Source organism: Procambarus clarkii, chromosome 31 (assembly GCF_040958095.1).
Source record: "Procambarus clarkii isolate CNS0578487 chromosome 31, FALCON_Pclarkii_2.0, whole genome shotgun sequence".
Lineage (NCBI taxonomy): Eukaryota > Metazoa > Arthropoda > Malacostraca > Decapoda > Cambaridae > Procambarus > Procambarus clarkii.
Window position 1 is genome coordinate 19,424,058 of NC_091180.1, and position 23,066 is coordinate 19,447,123.

The following is a 23,066-nucleotide window of genomic DNA, read 5'->3' on the forward strand; positions in this document are numbered from 1 at the left end:
GAACGAAAAGAATTTGCCCCATGTAGGTGTTCAGTGCCTTACTTCTCCACCGGCTCGACGCCGCCATGGTCTTAGCTGGGTGATTGTCCAAGATGGTCTCGGCTGAGCTCAGTAGCTTCGTCTGTTGTACGTACTCCGACGCATAGTTGGCTTATTCGTTCCTCTTAGTGTGGTAGGCCCGCATAGTTGAGGGCTGCAGGGAGTTGAGAACCGTCCATACTGTTGAAGGGTGAAGTTGAAAGGCATCAGTCTTGGGGGGTACCGCGGCGGGGTCGTCTGCGAGGCGACGTGCGTGGTGTAGCAGTTTGGGCGGCAGTACTTGAGGCTGTAGGAGGGCACGGACCGGTGAGAAGTTGTCCTCTGATGGTGCTTCCCGGGCGGCAGGAACGTGGGCTGGACGGTAGAGCGACGGTCTCGCTTCATGCAGGTCGGCGTTCAATCCCCGACCGTCCAGATGGTTGGGCAATCATTCCTTCCCCCCGTCCCATCCCTAATTCTTATCCTGACCCCTTCCCAGTGCTATATAGTCGTAATGGCTTGGTGCTTTATCCTGATAGTTCCCTTCCCGGGCAGTAGGCATGGTGTAGTACACTTGTGCATTCCTAATGTGCTACAAATGTGTATATATTTTTTACCCAGACGAGACATTAAAATACGAATTTAAATCTCTGACCGTATATAAAGAAATTAATTTGTTGACTAATACTGACTGCAACCTAATATTAAAACCAATAATAAATTAACACATATCTGGATAAATCTATGAAAATATGAATAAGAACAGACTGTAGTGTATTACAAGTAGCACAACAATAAAGTACTGTGAAAGATTTGGAGAAATCTTAAGCAGCCTACCACCAGAATCGAATTAAGATATGCTGAAGTTTACTAGGATGTCAAAATTAGATTTTATGATATTCTTGCAGTAAATAGGCACCCAAGAGTGAGCCGACTGAAATTGTGGGTTGTATCCTGGAGAAATCGTTATCTCTAGAGATCTCTATAATCCCAATTAAGAATTCTTGATCGAGTGTTAATTTATTATGCACCCCATACCCAAGGCTGCCGATGGATAGCGGAAAAGGTTCCGGAGTCACATAGGTTCCTGAACTCCAAATAAGCTAAGCAATTTCCATCTATAGTGAGCCAGTTACCGCTACATATAATTTAATTTAATAGTTATGCACCCCACGCCTATCCAATGGGCGGTGGTGGAAACTTTACAAAAGTGTGCATGAACTACCTGCAGTATGAAAACCTTGGATATTTGGTTAGATTTCTGGTAGTATATCATTTTAAATTAAGTACTTATATATTTCTTAAACATTTGTAATATAATTATTTACGAATTATATAAATTGTTCACATTCCAATACATATAGTGACGTACAAAGCATGTGAATAGTTCTGGTGAAAGCGTTTACGTTCAGTCAAATTGATAAAAATTAAGCCACCCAAGAGGTGGGTGGCACGGGCATGAATAGCCCGTAACGTTCAGTCAGATTGATAAAGATTAAGCCACCCAAGAGGTGGGTGGCATGGGCATGAATAGCCCGTAACGTTCAGTCAGATCAATTTCAGTATATATGGTGGTGCAAGCTCCCAGAGGTACTTTGAGCCAAGCCTAAGCCTTGCAGTAGTAACGTTTCCTCTTTGAAAGCAGATTTTGTGGGTAACTCATGCATTTGGTAGCCAATATTGGGTGGGATCCATATGAGACTTATTGATCATTTGATTATATATGTGTCTAGCTTTAGACATACAAAGTTATGCACTGGGGAGAGATTTTAAACAAGAACGAAAAGTACACTTACAATTAACGTGTCAACTTTGAATACGTATATTCGTTTAAGTACGAAGAGTATGACAAAGAATTATCTCTGAAGAGTGCAGGCCCAGTTCCCTGACAATTAGAAACGATTTTCCACCGGAGCGAACATATCTTCCACAGACTGGCCGGAAGAGGCCACCTGTTGCAACACACCTTCGCGCCAAAACTTGATGTCACCTCTTGCCGGGTAATTGCTACCTGTTGATTTTGCATCTTAAACCCCCCAGTAACAAATGATCTCCACTAACTTACGTTGACATATTTTGTGTAATAAACTAATACATGTACTATAACAAGCTAAATTTAAAAATTCTATATGAACGCAACCCGTTCATATAGAATACATAAATTAATTCATTAATATAAATAAAAATATAAACTAAAAACATAAATTAAGAAGGCAATGGGTCGGAAGTTATTTAGGGTTGTAGAACTCTAGGCACAGATACTATAGGTGAGATATAGATAAATGAACGAATAATACATAGTTAGCAAGGCAGGGAGAGCTACTTACTATCTCATTTTAGTAAGAATACCTACTACTTTTATTTTTTTTTTTTATTTTGTGGCAATGGAAATTAAGTACGTTATCTATGTGAACACCAACGAATTTCCTATTTACTCTGTTCATAATTTGGGTTTTATTAATTCTCAGATGAATTTGATTCTTGGACTTTTTATTTATGTTTTATTTATTTACATATACAAGAGTTCTTACATTCTTGGACAGCCACTAGCACGCATAGCGTTTCGGGCAAGTCCTTAATCCTAATATTCCCCGGAGACTTGTTACCAGACAATATGTAAAACGTTTTATCGATTTTAAAGATAAGTTCATTAAGTCATCCTCAAATAGGCATTTTTTAAGTTCATTATTCAGTGTTTTTTAGAATATGTGGGTCAGCATGAGAGAAAATGAAGGTTGTGTCATCTGCAAACAGAATTGGCTTCAAGTGTTGCGTGGCATTTGGAAAATCATTGGTAGGTGAGAAAGAAGAGTGGACCAAGTATACTACCCAAGTATATTTGGTAGTATACTTCAACCTCAAGAATGTGTACTGTGGTAGTATACTTCATCCTCAAGAATGTAGCACTCGGCGTGTACAATTCCAACCTACCCGAAGACGCTACAGCTTCGACACAGAGCAGACAGCAGACTACGACCGCATCGAGTTTAGACACTCATCACCCCATGGAGTTTAGACACTCACCATTACCCATAGAGTCACCACACTCTCCCGCATAGAGCTCCTCGACTCCGGCCTCACTCAGCTCTCTGCTCTGCTCCAAGTTTCGTCTCAACGTCTACAACACTGCCAACAACCGACTGCCGAACAAATCCATATGAGCCGTGATGAGGGTTCAAACCTACGTCACGGCTCTTGTGGATTTGTTCATTGGAATACATCACGTTATTGTGATTTCTGTGTGTAATCGACTGCTGTAACCAAGACTACTAAATAAATATAGAAGCCCACTAAACATTGTGTATCGAGGTCCCCACTGGGGACCTCGATATAAGGCTAACGTGTATGAATACACTCTGGCTTCCTGTCCCCCGGCACAATTAATTATTATATTAATTATTCAATATAATAATTCATTGATTAATAAATAAATAAATAAATATGATAATTAATTGATTAATTAGTATAATAATTATAATAATGCATTGATTAATTATTACAATTATTATATTAATCAATGAATTATTATAATTATATTAATCAATAAATCTTGTTTTAAATCAATATAATACTTCATTGATTAATTAATATAATAATGCATTGATTAATTATTACAAGTATTATATTAATTAATCAATGAATTATTATATTAATTAATCAATTAAACAATATAATAATTCACTGATTAATTAAATACTTATAATAATGCATTGATTAATTATTACAATTATTATATTAATTAATCAATGAATTATAATTATATTAATTAATCAATGAATTATTATAATTATATTAATTAATCAATGAATTATTATAATTATATTAATCAATGAATTATTATAGTTAATATATTAATCAATGATTATAACGATTATATTAATTAATCAATGAATTATTATAATGATTATATTAATAATTATAATGATTATATTAATTAATCAATGATGAATTGTAATTATTATATTAATTAATCAATTAATTATTATAATGATTAAATGAGTTTATAGGATTGTAACTTGCTTAGGTAAATGAATTGGGGGGTTCAGATCTTGAGCCCATTATGTAGCTCGTCCTCTTGAGTTGTCACAACGCTACAAAAATGATGTATCAAATCGTCCGAATCTAACCTAACCGAGGACTCGCGAAAATAAAACGCAACAGCTCTTCAATTCAGAGACCCGCTATGATTTGCCCGAAACGTTATGCGTATTAGTGGCTTTAGGTATTGTATGTACTAACTCTATCTATAAATCCAACATTATGTTTATAAATCATCTGTGTACTGTATGTACTTTTCCTGAATAAAAATTTGAATTTGAATTGTAATTCTAATGCTTATATCATATTTTGACGTTGGAGATTTATTGGTCAACATGCTATGCACAATTCGAGAGGGGGTTATTTAATGGGGTGCAGAGTAAACGAAAAATAATAAAAATAAAATAAAACTTACTGTATCACAAAATATATGTGCTAGTGGCTTTATTAAATGTGCATTTATGTAACTACTGATTTAACCATTGTATCATGTTCTGTATATTTTTTAAATGAAATATGATAGTATGCTAGTGGTTTTACAAGAATGTAAGAAGTCTTGTATATATAAGTAAAAAAAGTATATTAGGAAGGGTTTGTCCCCTCCATCCTACCCTTTGCTACTATCAATCCAATAGCCTACTGACCTATTCCCAAATTTAAAACAAATCAGAGAATAAACAAATCACAACACTCAGACACATTTCCGAGGCACCATTGGCAGCCACTGCACCAGGAATACATTAATAAGTGACTTACTGAAAGTCAGGGGCTTGTGTATAGGTGAGAGCGGCGGTGGGTCGGCACAAGTGGCCTTCACGTTGTACACACACACACGTCTGTGTGGGGCGCTCCTCCTCCTCCTCCTACTACAACACATGCTGCCCTAGCGGAGCCCAGGTGGGTCATTGCCCAAACGTCTTCCTCTAGGGCTTTATCGCGTCCATTTGTATATGTTCGGGTGGTGAGTGGAGTTTGTGCTAGGGGGTAGTTTGGTTGGTTGGCTTGCTGGGCGTTGTATGGGTCTTAGAGTCGCGTGTTACTGGGAGCAGCGTTAGCTGGGCCCGCCTTGGTTAGCTCGGTGAGGGGGTATATGATCACTATACACGGGTTATTTATTTGGCCTAGGGATCATGCAGAGTTTATTTAGGATGCTTAGTGGCGTGTGTGTTAATAGGATCATTGATAGGGAGACTGTGGTCAACACAATTTGATAAGCTTCACGAATCCAGAACAATAACAATGTGTATTGCCTCGTGTTGTTAGGCTTATGAAGCACTTACATTTGAACTGCTGAAGGTTACGCTATTTAAAGTAATTTTGTTGGCTGCCTGTTGTAGGAACTGTATGCACAAAGTATCAGTTGTTGACAACACTCTAGAATTAAAATAGAATAAGTGGCTGAGTGTTAATCTGTGCTGTAGCTGCCCCTAACAAACACCCACAACATTATAAAAAGATTAAGTTTACCTGAAAGTTCCGATAGTAAGGTACAGGAAGCCTGTTTGACTTTTTGAGGTCTCCCTAGTCTAATTATCAACCTTTCAAAGAAAGCAACCAGCAGCAATTCACAAATCTAAGGCACTTATTCACTGGTAGTTGAATAGATTTATCAGGTGAAGGAAAACATTGCCCAAATACTTCTGTGACTTGATTGTGCTTATCATTGCCAAAGTTTTATCAGTCCATGTGCAGCCGCTCCTATTTATGCCCAATCAAAACACCGTATATCTAACCTATGCATGAAACAATCTAGCAAGCCTAAGCCCATTATTACCCAGTAATTTGGTCCATAAATTAACAACTCTATTTCCAAATCAGTATTTACTTGAGTTTATCTAAGGGCCACCATTTCTCTAGCGGTCTCGCCAGTGACAGGAAGCTTGTGGCTTGTTAAAAGGTCCTCGCAGTGTTCTCTAGGTTTCTTTTCCAACTGGATTTTGAATTGAAGTAATAATGTCTTGGCATTTTACGGCTTTTGTTGGTAGGTGGTTCCATGAGTATATAATCCTGTGTATGAAAAGCATCTGTTTTCTGTCCTACATTGGGGCTTTTTGAATTTGAATCTGTTTCCTCTTGTATAATTACTTTTGACCTGTTAAAGAAGTGGTGTGAATTAATATTCTCTAACTTGTTCAGTACAGTATTTTAAAGGTGGTCTTGATGAGATCAGCTCTTTCATGTCTGGTTTGCAGTGTTAGTCTTGTGATCCTTAATCGTTCCTGGTATGAGAGTTGATGTAGTTCTCATACCAGGACTCGCACACAGCTTGAGAATCTATGGAATTTTGAGCTCTCGTCTAACCTAAGGACCGTAAGTATGTTGGATCGAGGCCTACGGGATGCCAAGGTATTTGAATACAGTGAAAGTTAGGTTGATATTTCCATCACAGTACAATTAAGGCAACTTTGTTATTCCTGCATCCAAGTAGTGCAGGAGTCCATGTCTATATTCAACATATCCACAGTTATTATGTTTAGATTTAGAAAAGAAATGAGTAACCACTGGTTTGGAAATAAGATTGCTATACTGTATATGAAATGTTACTAGTTAACCTTATTAATATGTTCCTAGTGAAACTTGCTGGAAAGGTTCTGGTGTAGTTTGGATAAAATATGTGGAAGTGGTTGGATATAAATAGAAACTACTTGATTTGGGCCAATTGGTTTTCTATAAATTTCTTTATTCATCACATTTCCAAATATGTTCTGCTTTCAGTAGTGCAGAACTCATTTTGTGATTTATTATGTTTTAATACTCTTCCTACTTCATGTAAACTGAATTCATTGCATAGCAAATTTTTGCATAGAAGGGTCAAATGTGTGTGTAGTTTGGAGCATTAATACATTTATATTTTATAATACTGTAGTTGTGTATTGTTGTACTGTATTAAGCTAATTTACTCTTTTTCAGATTTCAAAATGAATTGGAGAGATAGAATTTCCATATTATCAAGGAAGCGGAATCATGGAAGTGCTGGGCCTCCATTAAACAGACTGAATGACCTTCCATCAAGTTCAGGGACCATTACAAGTAACAATATTGCCTCCAACAGTGCCCCAGTGGAGAGTGTAGTGAACACTCTCTCACAGTTGCGTCCTGTTATTGGTCCAGATCTCAAAAGTTACTATATTTTATTACGTGGGGATGAAGATTCATTTACTTGCATCCAGCCTGCTATGGATGTTATAAACAGTTTAGATGAAGTAGTAAAGAATGTCATTAATACTCTAATGTCAGGAAAGCAATCATTGCAAGTTGCAGAATTACCTCCAAATGCCAAAAAACCAAGATATAGTCAAGCTAAAACATACACAAGTTCTTTAGCTCATAGGCAAATTAGTAGCAATAGAAAAAATGGAATTCGTAATTTGGGATCAACATTATTAAAGGAAGAGAAAAGAGTGTCTAGTATTAATATTGAAAACTTGTTCCTCGATAAAGCTGAAAATGGTGTAGTTACTTTTGATTCAAACAAGGATGTAGAAAATGTTTTACTTCACAAAAGAGTACAAGATCTTGAAAGCAATGAACAGGATCAAATGGTGAGAACTACTTCAATATTGGAAAGTAGGTTGAAGTCTAATGTGTTCGTTAAGAATAAGCAGGAATCGTGTTTGTTTATCTCGAGTGACTGTGGAAGTGGAAACATTTCAAACTTGCTAACAGTGCCCACTACTGAACCTGATTTAATTCAAAGCATTGCTCAAAGTGTTTCATCTGTAAGAAGGAGAGATTATAAGAATAGTCAGATTCGTGTATTAAATGAAGATGAGAATTATGTGACTCCACAGGCTTACTTGAGTGAACCTTTAGGAACAATAGAGTCCATCTCAAAAGACCTAGATTGCATAAGTTCCAATGCGAGAGACCTTGATTGCATAGGGTCTAACACGAGAATCTTAGATTGCATAGGGTCGAACACGAGAGACCTAGATTGCATAGGGTCCAACACAAGAGACCTAGATTACATTGGGTCCAACACGAGAAGCCTAGATTGTGCCCCCACAACATTGGGACCGAATGTACCACTAACAGAATTGTCTCTCATAGCCAAGGAAGGAACTGTGTTGACGGAGGATGAGATCACATCACAGATCAAAACCTTAATAGAGTCAGAGCAGTTAGCTGTTGGAGAGAAGAACCAGATTGTTGTAATAAGGTAAGGACCAAATATAGTACTATTAGGCTGTTTTGCTATAAGTTTTGGTAATGATTTTGAGCTGTGTTTATAAATATAAGGAAAAAATGTTTTAACATTAAATGTACAAAAATATGTGTAACATCTTAAATGTAGAGTACTGTACATTGATATTTATTTAGGGCCTGCTATGGTTAATCTCTTTGGCTGATATGGGAAGCAGCACTCGCATGATTAACAGTAGTTGTTCACTGCTGAAAAGTTTTATCAAATGCCTCAAAAACTTATTTCATTTATAATGTTTGTTTAGATACCTGGCTTTCAGAATGGGAATTTAACCGATATGTCGAGCAACAGCCTAAAACGTCTCCCACTAGGCACGTCGTACATTCTCATTTTTCTGAACTGGCTACTTAATTATTATATCTTGATTAGCAAATTGGGTTTTCAAACTCAACCTGCTCAATGTTTGCTGCCTTTTATCTTGTAGGAGAAATGGTGTGAAATGCTGTCTATGACTATGCTGCAACATGTGTGTTTGCCAGGCACAAGGACCCGAATATTCCCCTTTTCTCTTCAGGTAGTTGAGTCTACCCAGTAACTGCAGCTACAGGGTAGGCTCGGAGGCAAAATGCTGCTTTGTACGGCTTATGCCTTCAGCCTCTTCAGATATACTCCCTCCTCTCGAGGATCAGGTAGACATTGTCATAATGCTCAAAACTGATTGGTAGTGGAGATTCCGTTGTTAAATCCATAGGCCTTTTGTTAATTAAAAGCAGTGTATTTTCTGAAATTCTACTGGAGGTTTTTGCATACGAAAAGTTCTTGGTTTAAAGTCATGTTGGCAGCAACAATTTGTATTTTTATTTTAAAACTTACACCCTATTACTTCCATTTGAGTTAGAGAGCCTGGAATCACCACACAAACTGATGATAGCCTGTTGGTGGAAGTTTTCCATTCAGAGGGGAAATTGTCATTTATTAAATTTAAAATTCCAGGAGCAGACATTTGTATTTTGCACATAACTATAAATAATTCCAAAGGTGTAATTTTTGTCCAAAATTTTGATCAAGTTAATCAATTTGAATTTGAATAGGAAGATCACAAGGTTGAAGATGGAATGGGTGAAGAAGCTTGGGAAATTTACCCCAACCCCTTGCACACTTCTTTACTTGTGATTGCCTCAAGCTTCCCAAGATAATCAAAGTAACGTGATAAAGATTTAAGGTACAACCCTATATCTCAAAGCTTCACAGATGCATTAGAGGAAAAACAGAATACAGATGTGGTATACACTGACTCAAAGGCATTTGATGTGGTCATATTCCATTTAGGTCACTAACCACTTCACAGTTGAAGTCTTAACAACATTTTAAGGGAACATATTACAAGAGCTATCCTTGTGAAGCTATCACAAGGTATGTATATGGTGATGTGCTGGATCCAGTTGTGGGTCATACAACATGGCCAACCTTCACCAGATTCTTCTTGATGATGTTTGGGTAAAGCAAATTGGCGCCTCTTAATGGCTTTAAATATGATAATTAGGCTGTGGCGATACTGTACTGATACACCTATTGATACTGTAGTGGAGAAAGCGACTTCTAACTTTATGCAGCAGAAGTGCTCTCCACTTGGTTCCTATGTAAGGAAACTAGTAAATTGGTAGGTCTATGGATGCAGGATTCTGATAAGGCATGAACATGAATAATCAAGAATTGGAAAGATATATCGGTAAAGTGCAAAAACCAATAAATGACAAGCCTGTGGCTTGCATACTAAGATGGTTTAGTTAGGTAGAGAATGACTGATAGACTGGTGAAGAGAGTATCAGTGTATTTGTGGGTAGGAGAACAAGTCTTGTGAAGAAATAGCAGTGTTACTGTGGATAAGATGAATGGTATTTTGTTTGCTTTTAAATGTCAACAAGTTTTCTTAAATGGTGCCTTTTTTCTCTGCTCTGGCCTCCCCAATCGTTGACAGTGTAAAATTAGGCATTAATGAGGATTAAAAGCTGTAGATAACATTATGATGATAATGTATGAAATGTACTTTAAGTACATTTCATACATTAAAATGTACTTAAGTACATTGTGCATAATGTACAATGAAATGTACTTAATGTATGAAAGTGTACTTTAAGGGGAATTTAAATATTAATAGCACTATTGATTTCTTTCTTTTTAAAGCTTATTATTTCACGCAGAGTGTCAGCCCGTGAAGCTTTGGTGAAAATTGTGCAAACTGAAACTGGAGCTGTGGATGAACTGGCCCAACATCAAGAAACAGAAGCTGTCCCAAAATCCACTATGAATAGATTGGTAATTATGGGTATTATGACATTGTAAAAGCACTAGAATTTTGTAAATTTATTCATGATTTCCCATTGCCCTTAGTAAGTTCCCTTCCTTTAAGGGTTAGCTTTGTGTAGTATCATCTGTAGACAAGTTAATCCCTTTAATATCTCAGGCTTTGAAGTAGAGTAGTTTGAATAGTTACTGCAGAATTCCAGGTGAAGGGAGTTACTGTACTGTCAAGTTAATAAAGTAATAGCATTTTCTTGGTGGTGGTACTAAGATGTATATAGGAATGTTAAGGTGAAACAAGTGAGAGACTGCAAAAAACTATTATAATCACAACACACATCATCATTATAACAAGTGTTCAGCTATACCTTTGTATTATGTCACCGCAAGTGAAACAAGTGAGAAACAGGAGAGAAGGTTGGGAAATAAAAAGTCAAAGTAAAGGGGAGAATAAAATGTTACTTGTCCGGCAGAGTAAATGAAAAGCAAAGATGTGAGGTGAAATGCTGCAAGTAAAATAAATGGTGTGTGTGTATATACAAGGAAGGCAGTTTTGACAAATAAATGAGACAGACTAATTGAAAATAGGGTCTCAGCAACACTAATCAGGATAAAACAAATGTAATGGAAGATAAATTAGGGTGACATTATTGTATTTCTATCAAAGTGAGCCTTTGATAGAACCAAAAATAGAAGTTTTTTTTTTTTCTTTCATAATTTGCTACCCCTCATTGATTTGAATTAAACTGAGTAAATCATCAAACAGTCATATTTCATTTTGGTGTTAGAATAGTTTACAAGTTAATACCTGATAGTGTGCTTCAAAATTCACAATGGTGGTTCATCAGTTTGGGGTCAGGCATGCTTTGGCCCAGGTATCATTAGTCTAAATGGAAGTGAAAGAAGGTAAAAGATTATGATCGAGATTTCATAATACTGTATTTAAATTTCAAATTATGGAGACATTCAGTGTAAAATTCAGTCAGTGTAAAATAACATTGTTGACCCCTGGAAAAAGCAGCTTGCCAAAAAAACAATTGCTATAGAGTCTAATGTCTTGGCGCTTTCCCTTGATATTTCCCTCCCTCACTGCCCCAATCATCATGATGCTTGGTGACTAACTTACAGCACTTAAAATGGAAAATGTAGCAAATACCATTACATCAGAGATATTCCCGGGAAGTAGTCTAAATGAAGTTACACATAAATGAACCCTTATTTGCCTTAAACCAGCAAATAATGAAACCCACTTAAAAAGAACACACACTAGACCTTATTTTCACAAACAATGATGAACTGGTTAGGAATGTATTGATTACAAATACTTCCTACTCAGATCACAACCTGATCAAAGTTCAGACAAGAATGGGCAGTAGATCTGCACAGCCAGTCTCACATCCAAGAGGAGAATTCAGCAAATTCAATTTTAATAATAAATTCATTAACTTGCACTTATAAGCCAAGATCCCTAAAAAATAAGCTGGGAAGAACAGTGAGGTAATGCAAACCTAAATCAGTGCCTTGAGAAGATAGGCAAGGTAGCACTAGACACAGGTTCATCACATTCCACTAAGAAAAATGAGAAAAATATGCAAATTGGAACAAGAATGTCATTCTCTATAGAAGAAAACAAATCACAAAACAACTTCAAAGCCTCACTATTCCAAGAATGAGAAGGAAGGTTATGTAAAGAAAGAAACAATCAAGCTAAAGCTACACAAATCATATAAAATCCAAGAGCTAACAAAGAAAGTAAAAGGATATCAGTGAAATAGAGCAGAGCCCAAAGACTTTTTCTCCTATGCAAAATCTAGAACAAAAACTGCGTCTAGCAATGGGCCCTTGTGCAAGGGGGGGAGGGAATTTTCACAGACGATAGCAAAGAGGTAAGTGAAATATTGAGGAAACGGTATAATTCTGTTTTCAGTAAAACCCCTGGACACACTGACGATCGCTGAATGTGATGCCATTATCAAACGATATATCCAAGGCCACCTTAACCCCACTGGACTTTGACATGTCCTAGATGGTATGCTCTCACACTGTACCAGGCTTAAATTCCTGGAATTCTATATTCATCAAGTATTACAAAAAACCAGTACATAGATGATTAATAGAAAATTGATGAATATAAATCTAAAGTGAAAGGAAGAGGATTACTGTAAAAGTGAAATCAAAATGCATGTGAATACATGAACAGGAGTACAATGTAACGAGAACAAATAAAAATGGTAGACATGCTGTATTTGTTATTTTGTTGGTATTGGTACCTACCAATACCTACAAAAAATGTGAAGATGGTTCTGTTGATAATTATTAAATTTAATATGGTTGAAATTTGCCATTAGCGCACTAAAGCTTGCATACCTGTGAAAATAAATAGTATTAATTTTGTTTAATTTATTGTAAATTGCAATGTCTGAATATGTCTGCAGTTTTGTGCTTTTGTTTGAGGGCTTGCTATAATGCCATTTTATATGGCACTATAGCAGTAACATAAAACAGGGCCCCAGTTTTACTCAATTTTACTATTGAGTAAAAGCAAAGAAAGTTGTGCTTATACTCAATACTTGCTATAGATTTCAGTAAAGGAAGAAATTAAAATTGAAGAAGAGGATCCCATGTCTTGGTCCATGTCACCAGTAGCAGGGAAAAAAGCTTGCTACAATTCTGAAGCTGTGGTTAAGAGCGAAGACCAGCCAAAGAATATGAACCTTCTCTTGTCACAATATTCTGAACCTCATCAGGTGGGTAATATTTAACTGCTAATTGCATTTCTCTGAAGTGGTACCGTACAATTTTACAAAATCTGATTATTTCATTATTGTGCATGATATAATTCTCCATGGTCAAGATTTAAACAAAAAACATTACCCTGATAAGATGCTAAATTTTGTACTAATAGTCACAATACAGTGAGTATGAACGAATTTGCATGTAAAGGGAAAGGATTGGGGGTGGGGCCTGGCATGTATTGACCTATGGCCTGTGCCTTTCTGTCTGAGCTGCTCTGCTGGCGTTGAGTTGGAATCTACTTTATGCAGTTTTCTACAGGGTGGTGTAGTTTGTTTATCCTAATGGCCACCCCTGATACTACCTGCACGCATTGTTGGGTGAATGATCATTACTGTATAGCCTTGTGTATATGCGAGCTTTGTCATACTTGGACCATGATCTTTCTTCAGCTTTACATGTACTTCAGCTCGTGATTCTGTAGCTCATTTGCAAATAAGCTGCCGGATCATGATGCAGCAAATCGCACCAGCCGATGCACTGTTGTTGCTTCCAGGCATAGCTGGTGTGGGTTTGTAGCTGTTTTTCCTGTAGCTGTAGTAGTACTAGTACTAGTAGTAGTACTAGTACTAGTAGTAGTACTAGTAGTAATACTAGTAGTACTAGTAGTAGCAGTAGTAGTAGTAGTAGTATTACTAGTAATAGTACTAATAGTACTAATAGTAGTAGTACTAATAGTAGTAGTAGTACTAATAGTAGTAGTACTAGTAGTAGTACCAGTAGTGGTACTAGTAGTAGTAATAGTAGTACTACTACTAGTACTAGTAGTAGAAGTACTAGTAGTAGTACTACTACGACTGGAATGGACTGGCAAAATTAGGGTATTAAGCAGACGAGGAGTCACAATAACGTGGCTGAAATAATGTTGACCAAACCACACACTAGAAAGTGAAGGGAAATAGGGTGTTAATTCAAAAGTATATTTCACATGTGTTTAACTTGTTAAAAAAGAAGTATATATAAAATAATTTAATGCATTGACCGTCTTATCTTTAAATGCACTTGCAGGATTTTGGCAAGACCAAAGAACATATAGCTCCTGGTCTAAGGGAGACTGTGGCTCAGACTGCTGACTGTGTGATACATCCTCTGGTTGCTTCCCTTACTGAGCCTTTGACTAATGAGGAGCAACAGGAGGACGATGAGCTTGCAAAACTACACTCGGTTTACAAGGCCGGCTCTCCCCACCTCGCGAGTCAAGTTGATGTGTTGGAAACCTTTAGTGATTCTTTGATAGGCGGAGCAGGAGGGGAAATTGTAGTGTTCCAGAGGGAAGATGGAGAATTTGTAAATCAGGTGAGTCCATTAGTTTTCATCTTTCTTGACATACAAGTAGTGGAGGCTGTAGGTTGTACTGTATACTGTTCACCAGTATACCAGCATACATAGGCAAAAATGAATGAAATCAAAGATGTTATTTCTGTATATTAAAAGTAGCCTACCCATTTAAGTTTATTTGATAATTTTGTAAAAAAAAAAAAAAAAAAAAATTGTATGTTTAATTTCCCACCCAGTTTAATTTTTTTAAATAATCGTAAATTCACATAGTTTACGGTTTTATTCAGATAATTTGTATTGGGACAGTGACTAGTACTCATATTCCCACCCCCTTTATAACCCACACTGCTATCCAATTAACCTGTGAAATCAGTAAAGAGATATGCTTAAAAGACATTTGTATAGGCTATCAATGCAAGTGGAGTGAGGTAGCACAGTTCTTTATTGCATTGAGAATCCACAGGTGAATTTTAAAATATTTTATTATTGACTTTGTCACCTTTATTATAATTTTTTTTGTTTTTAAATACTCTGAACTGATGATCCCAGCCTATTAGAGTGGGAAATGGTGGTGATAATAATGGATGTGCACAGCCATATAAAGTTTGTACATTAATGAGAGAAAAATTAAGCTGCACTATACTGCACTTTACATATTATGAATAAAGGTTGCATCTTCCTGCAGGTATTAATGAAAAATAGGAGAGGTCATATAAATAATCATTATGTGGCAGCCTACAATATGATGATTATACCATCCTATTTTTAATCACAACATTATTCCAATTATTCTATCTGTCACATTCATTAATACTTTTGCATTTTTGAGTTGATGCCCCTTTCCTTGTCCAGAGTGAACCACCCCCTTCACCTACGTTATGCATAGGTTTGAACATTGATTTTGATGTGAAAATGTTCAAAAATTAATGTTTGTGAGCATTGCCAATTGGTTATTTTGAAACTATATTCAAAGCAGGGTTAAGTACTGTATCTTATTTTCCTTGGTTTGAGGCAGTTACCTTTCATTAGAGTTCAGTACTGATATCCTTGTTATGTCTTTTCCAATTTACATCCAGTGACCCTTTACAATCACATCTCAGTTTATGTCTTTAGGTTCAATATGCAAAATTTTAAAACAAATTTTCTCCAAAAATGAATCATAATACAGATTAAGATTTCTACGAATTTTCAAATAATATTTTATGTACAGTATCACAAACAATAGGTCTTTCATACTGTCCATACAGACACACAGTCCAGCAGTCAATCTTCAATCTATATAAAGGAAATGTCTCCTCAAGTGCACTACTGCAATTGGTATGCACACTCCCATTTCAATTGAATATAGTCAAGAATGTTAGTGTTTCTGATTTCGTGCTGCATGCCCATACGAATATGTTAATATGGCACAAATATGGCAGTGGGCCCAGGCAAGTTGGAAATAAAATTGTCAGTCTGCCACATCAGGTAGTTTAATATTCACTGCTGTGGAGCATTCCTCTCTACTCTGTATATGTTCCAAGAAGGATGCAGTATGTAAATAACAACAAATGACACCACACTGTTGATGAGTGCTGTCATATCCTTTATGCAGTAGATTTGTGGCAGGAATATTGGTACTAATGTTTAAGTGGGTATATTATCAAGAGGTGTTAGTTTCTCATATAACACGAAGTTCAATTTAAGTAAAGTCAATATTCATTTGCACTCTCTAGACATGGAACCGTGTGAATATTGAGATTCAGATGTGTACAGCAATAACCCAGTCTGGAAATATTACATTACTGTATAAGAGAAGAAATGTAAGAGTGGTTACTTGTTGCTGAACAGTTTAAATCTTGTGTAGGTTCAATAACTATTTTATGTTCTTTGTGTGCCAGATTTGTTTGATTGAGATTAATTCCTTTAACTTATACAGTGCAACTTTGATTCAGTGACCTATACGGGACCAACCACAATTTATTGCAGTGAGGGATTCATTGAAACTAGATCCCTTCTGGAGGCCTATATTTGTGAACAAAATCCAAGAAATCTCAAAACGAAAATGAATCATAAAATTTGGTTTTAAATGTGCTCAGTGGGTTTTCCTCAAGGCCCCAGATCTATCTCCTAATGTTGCAGTCATCTGCATCAGTCATTAAAAGTGTGATTGTAGCCATATTAACAGTTACCATTCATGCTTTAATATTTCCCACTTTTGGCCAATTTCACTGAGCAAAATTTTAATTTCGACCTGTCATATCAAGGACAGTTACCAAGAGAATCTATCTGTTAAGAGATTTAACCACATTAGCATATTTCCAATGTTCTAGCCTTGAAATCTCATTTTCAAAGGAAGTAGGCCCATATTTTCCTGAACATAAACCCTACAGCTGGAAAAAACAATTATTTCAAATATGCCTAATGGCTTTTCCAAGGCCCCCAACTCTTTCCATAGTACTATGTCCATTTATGCCTCCATTCTTATGTCCATCTATGACAATCATTAAAAAGGTGATTGCATTATTAAACTGTCCCAACATCTTCAGCAAATCCGCACATCCTCTGCTTCATCAAACTCTTGTTCATGAAATCAGGCAAGCAAATCCGACTTGGAAAGTGTGCATTCCAACTGGAGATTCGCCGAATCAGGGTTCCACTGTACAGGTATATGGAATTTGTAGATAAAGCCACTGTGAGGCTGTAAGTTAATATAAAACACAATTGTCAATGCACAAGTGTTAACAAAGTCTGTTTGAATAATTGTAGGTGCTCTGTCACTATAGAATGTGATGCATTGGATTAGTGTGTATTGGTTGGCCATGAAGCAAGTAGAAGCAATGCTGTTCCCCCATTTTATTTCTTTGGCTACACTTGCTGCAGACCCAACTGCCAGTCTGTTTTGTATATCACTACATTCCTCCACCCTTCCCTTATGGTGTCTTTGCCTTTCGTTAGTTTTCTTCTGCTACTTTAACACAATCCTTAAAATTTTTACACATTCTTGTTATTTTGGTCAGGCACACACAAAAATATTTCACTGGTGTATAACAAAACCAGTCGATATTTTACAGTAAATGTTCAAAGTTTTCTTACAAATTTTTCAACCCCTTCATCTGTTTCCAGAATGTTTAATATTTAGTGTTGTGTATTTGTTTTAATTATACAGTACCTTTTTCAGGATGGAACACCAGTGTCTAGTGAACTTCAGTATTTGATTACCAGTTCTCAACAAGACTTGACCTTAGACCCTGAAGATGATCACACTGATCAATTGTTTGTGCCTCCTGACCACTTTGAACATCATATAGTAGATGTTAATTCAGGATTATGATTATATACAATAACAATTAAGGGAAGTCAGTGTGGAAAACACAAGAATTAAATATAAATGTTGCAAAAGTAAGTAGAAAAATATTTGTCATTTCATTTGACTCTTGTCTGTATCAATTGTGGTGCAGCACCTGAGGAATACAGTGACTTATCATTCAATAATTTAGAGAAAGTGGTGCAGACTACTTGGTCTGTCTTAAGAGAAAACTAGTATCAGGAGAGTGGAAAATGAAGTAATATAGTTCTTGATGAAGGAGTTGAACTCAAGTCTTGTGGCTCTCTCTCATGTTAGGACATCTTGGATTTAGTCAGGTCAAAATTGCTCCTTCTATGCGGTGTGCAAATATAAGTATTTTAATGCGGGTATTGAATAGTTTCCATTTTTTAATAACTTGTTAAAAGTTAGATTTTATTTTGTTTTTTAGTGAAGAATCCATTTGCTTTTGTAACGTGGAGATTATCAGGAAGTTAACTAAGGAGACAAATTTAAGTTATTGTGTAATGGTAAATTGAAAAGTAAAAAAATTAAATGAGCTTTAGGATGGGTTGGAAAATGTCAGTAATACAAATATTACCAATGGGTTAACATGTGATGGATAATACAGTACTGGTGAACTCGTGAGTGAACAACAATATGCATGTGTCTGTTGAGCTATAAGGTGTTCTTTAGACTCCAGTGACTGACAGTCCTCTGGCTACTCACAACATGTGCTGGTTGCAGACTATTAAATCTATTCACGTGTCGCTCTTTAAGTACTGTTTTATTTAATGACTGTGTTTATTGCTGTTTTTGTTTTCAGTTGTATTTTGATCATATTTTTGTAAACTTTTTACCATTTATCTAGTTTTATGTGCAGTCAGTATGTACACTCTTAATGATGTTAGCCTGTGTCTGTGCTCCCATGGGGGTGGCTTTGCTGAATTTTCCATCCATTTACCTTGAAACCTTCTGTCCTCTTTTTCTGAATACAGTGGGGTTGGTGACGCATGATCAATGTTCGGAAGATGTTTATTGTTCACCTTACATTACGGTACTTTGAAATACTGTACTGCTTCAGTTATCTAAATGATGTCATTTTCTGTGTTGTTTTCCATGTTCAGAGTTGAGTATAATCACTTTAAAAAGGGCTCCATAGCTATATCCCAGACCATGAATATTTATTTTGCCGCTTGATAAAAGCATGATTTATTTATAGCACTAAATCTTGTATATTATCCTCCATGACTTGTACAAATACTGTAATCTGATATATATAATATAATACATTTATTTAAACTCTTTAAAATAGATATTAATGTAAAAAGGTTTGTGCAATGATATGGCACTTTTTAAAGTGACTTGTCATAGCCAGTTGAAGACTTGTTCATATATATGAATTAAGATTAATCATGGCAATTTAGAGGAAAAAAGGAATTGGAATGATTGGGAATTTAAGTAATATGGGAATAGGAATTAAAATAAATTTAAATATAATAAAAAATTATATTTTAAAGAGTTATAGAGTTAGTATACGCAACATTGTGAATTGAAAGCTATAATGGAGAGTCCAAAATAAAAAGAATATATTGAAAATAGTGAGACCTAAGATTCAAGAAATGAGTGGGTTGCAAATTAACATAAACACCAAGATAAATGTAAAATAAAAAGTACAGTATTCATTTGTGCATTACAGTAATCATTTGTGCATTACAGTAATCATTTGTGCATTACAGTATACGTTTTGTGAAGGACGAGAGAGATACAAAGTGAAATAAATAAATTAGACTAGATGGAAGTGAAAGTGGGGAAGATGGGAAAAATAGGGTTTGTGTTCACATTCATCCGGTAAATTGAGGATTACTTTGTGTGCCGTTGGGAATCCAGACCCAACTGCACACAAAGTTGCTTAGCGAATTATTTTGGTCCATAAACTGTGTGCAAGGTAATTTGTTCCTTTTGAAAAACCATTAAAAAAATAATAAAGACATGTGGCTAAATTCTTAAAATTGCCATTACATAGAACAAAATTATTCATGAACATAGTGAATAAATAACTTATAATTTGAAAAATAAGTAATTTATAAGTTGATTAAAAAAATGAACACAGAAATATTAGAATTTCTTTTAATTTGAGTAAAATATGAATGTGACCAGGTCCTTTAATTGTTGGTACAATATTAGTATCAGGCAGGTGTTAAAAGTATTGTTTATCATAAGAATTAGTTCCTTACAGAAGGTGACTTGTATTTCCACTAATTTGTTGGGAATTTGAGTTATCAATAAGTCACTAAGTTGGACTTGCCAGTGAATAGATGCCTAGTCTTCTAATATTTCAGTAACTTCAGCTCATAAATACCTGTGGCAACCAAGAACTATGGGGATCTTTGTGGACAGTGTCAAGACATTCACATGGTTAGTGAGAAGATGGCTAGTTATATCATGGTTCATTTTCAGATGGTATTAGCTCTTTCAAATATAGAGGTTGCAATAGGTATCAAGAAGTGAGCGAGAAAGCAAGACAGTTGTAATAGTGGGTTCATATTGATTTGATATGATAGAAAATATCAAAAGGATATGCTACAATTGACTGAATTATGTTATTAATTTGTTGTTAATGACCTGCTCAATTAAAAAAATGCTTGATAATGAGAAATAAACAAAGGCCAATGATATGAAATACTTAGGCACTGGCAAGATATTCCTTGAATCATGTGATAACTCAGAATTGTATTTAATTTTTTTTGGTCCAATTTAAGATTATTCATGTAAAAGTCTAAATAGCTGAGATTACATACAAAAGACTTAGAACAAAACTGAAGACAGGCAAGACAAGATGTGCATGCATTTATCAAGAAAGATAGTACAGTAGTACCTTTCTTATGGACCTGACGAATCCTCACTGTATGTCAGTGAAGGCTATTATTAGAGTTGGCTCTGATACCAAAATCTAAATTTGGTAAATTGCCTAAGCATGCCCAAATACCTTTTTTTTTTTTTTTTTTTTTTTTTTTTCTCTCTCTAACTAGAATGTCTAATTTAAAATCAGATGTATGTACTGAATGGCCTACATTTTCCCTGTGCTATTCTAGCCAATATAAATTTCACAAAAAAGGGAATAATATCTAAAAAAAAAAAAAAAAGTTCAACTGAAAAATGACCACCATACTGTATCTTGTCTGGATACTGTAGTAAATGATGAATCAAGCAGCAAAAACAAATAAGGTCATTGTAAATAATGGTAACAAGATAAGGGAAATTTGACTTGAAATATAAATGCAGAATTTTACAAGAAAATATTGGTGCAGAAAGTGAAGATGGAATATATTTATACAGTTAATAACAATCTCTATGAACCTGATAATAAAACCCCAACCAAAATTATCCAAGAATATACGAAAGTTTGTTGGAAGAATTTTATCAGTATAAATACTGTACATATTAAACCCTAATACAACTAGGATCCTTTTAAAAAACGAATTGTACATAACAAGGATTCTGCACTATTAATAAATCTTGACATTTATATTAGGATGTGAAGAATGTTTTTTTTTTTTTTTAAAGGAATTTGATTGTTAAAAATGTATAAAATTGATAATGTATTAAGATTTATTTAAGCTCAATAAGGATTCACGCTATTAATGGGATTTATAAGTTTCCAGGAAGTCTTCTTGGAAGGAGCATTAGATAATGTTAGTAGCAAAAAGAAACTTTCAGAAACTTTAAAAAAAGAATCTCAGTTTTAAACTAGCAAATCATTTAACAAAGGAAAAGGAATAATTGACAGGACAGTTATTAATACGAAGAAAACAAGGACATTTAATATGAATAGACAGTGTAAAAGCAGGAGGGGGGAGGATAATGTACTTGCTACTCTTCACTGATGTATAATTAAGTGATGTAGATGAAAACATTAACTATTCATTTACAAAATATTATGCATTTATGTAGCTGGAAAATTGGAAGTGTTGCAAATGATATTCTGGATGTAAATATGCAATTATGTTTGATTACAGACATTTGCATAAAATATGAAATTATGAGGCTGTCCAGATTTTAGGTAATTTTTTATACTTGAAAATTCCTAGTTGCACAAGTAGTGAATTTTGTACTATTGCTCTGTTTGCTTTTGTACCTGAATCATATTTTGACAGTTTGTAATAAACATTTAATGTAAAAATAATTTATTAAAAACCTCTTCGTTTACAAAAGCCACATACATGCGTTTGATTTTATGGTATTGTGGAGTGCATGTGTTGCTCTGTACAGGCGTGCTCTTTTACAAGGGAACCATCAGTTTTTATGTTAACTGTCGAGCGATCAGCGGTAAAGTCTTCACATCTACTTTGACCTTAGATTATGTTGGAATCAGTACCAGATGTCAGGATTTGTATTCAGTCTGGATGGTAGTGATTGAACGGATTACTGTGACCTCTCTATTCTCATCTTTCAGATGTGTGCAAACACGCACGTGCACATGCATACACACACACTAACATTCTCTTTTGTCTATTTTTTGTGTGTAAATGTAAGATGATGATTTAACACTACTAGGAAATAATTGTACAGTAAATATGTATTGTTGATACTGAAAACTGTAGCTCCAATTATGATTTTTCTTTGTGCTTATTTGATCTGCCTTTTGAACCGGTGAGTTTTTCAGTTGTATGGATTTCTTACTTCTCGGTATAGTATGTATTTTCATAACGATATCGTATTGTCTTGTGTGTGAATTTTGTATAATATAAAAATATTGTAATCTATAAGTATTCATGATACAATGTACAGTGAGACCTTGCTCAAATTATATGGTGCAGAGCCAGTCTGTTCGATCTGTGAGACCAGGACAAACGGGACAAGACAACCCACAAGTCAAACAGGACAGGCAGGCCCCTGGCCTGACAGGACAAATGGCCACCCTAAAGTTTTTTTTTTTTAATTTTTATACAAGTATTTTGTATATTTGTTAACATTTTATAAATGATTCCACATAAAACCACTTTTTAATATTGTATATTAATAAAAATAAGATTACACGGAAGCTTGCAGGGGTTGAGCTTCAGCTCTTTGGTCCCACCCTGGAGAAGAATATTGTGATTGATACCAGTTTCAGACAAAATATCTAGTTGGCAACAATATAGTGAGTGGTGTCAGGAGTGATATAGTAATTTGTTGTATTTGAGTTTGTTTTAAAGATTTTTATGC

At 35.3% G+C, this 23,066-nt stretch overlaps 1 protein-coding gene across 3 annotated transcripts; it reads left to right on the forward strand.

Annotated features, from left to right (window-relative positions):
* The first annotated feature begins 4,803 nt into the window (after positions 1-4,803).
* Positions 4,804-22,078, forward strand: LOC123758750 (uncharacterized). 3 transcript variants are annotated; one of them, XM_069334436.1, is made up of 6 exons: positions 4,804-4,953; positions 6,967-8,215; positions 10,402-10,516; positions 13,081-13,248; positions 14,303-14,590; positions 17,733-22,078. In XM_069334436.1, exons 2-6 carry the CDS (start codon positions 6,975-6,977, stop codon positions 17,883-17,885), a joined length of 1,965 nt encoding a protein of 654 aa, XP_069190537.1. In that variant the 5' UTR covers positions 4,804-4,953; positions 6,967-6,974; the 3' UTR covers positions 17,886-22,078. The 3 variants fall into 3 exon arrangements, with proteins under 3 accessions (XP_069190537.1, XP_045599356.2, XP_069190538.1); XM_069334437.1 differs by having other exon boundaries at positions 4,944-5,017; XM_045743400.2 differs by lacking the exon at positions 13,081-13,248.
* Positions 22,079-23,066: the final 988 nt, after the last annotated feature.

Coding starts and splice junctions, on each gene's coding strand:
- LOC123758750 (XM_069334436.1), top strand. CDS start 6,975: ATGAATTGGAGAGATAGAATTTCCATATTATCAAGGAAGCGGAATCAT. Junction 13,249..14,302: donor AATATTCTGAACCTCATCAG/GTGGGTAATATT, acceptor ATGCACTTGCAG/GATTTTGGCAAGACCAAAGA. Junction 14,591..17,732: donor ATGGAGAATTTGTAAATCAG/GTGAGTCCATTA, acceptor TACCTTTTTCAG/GATGGAACACCAGTGTCTAG.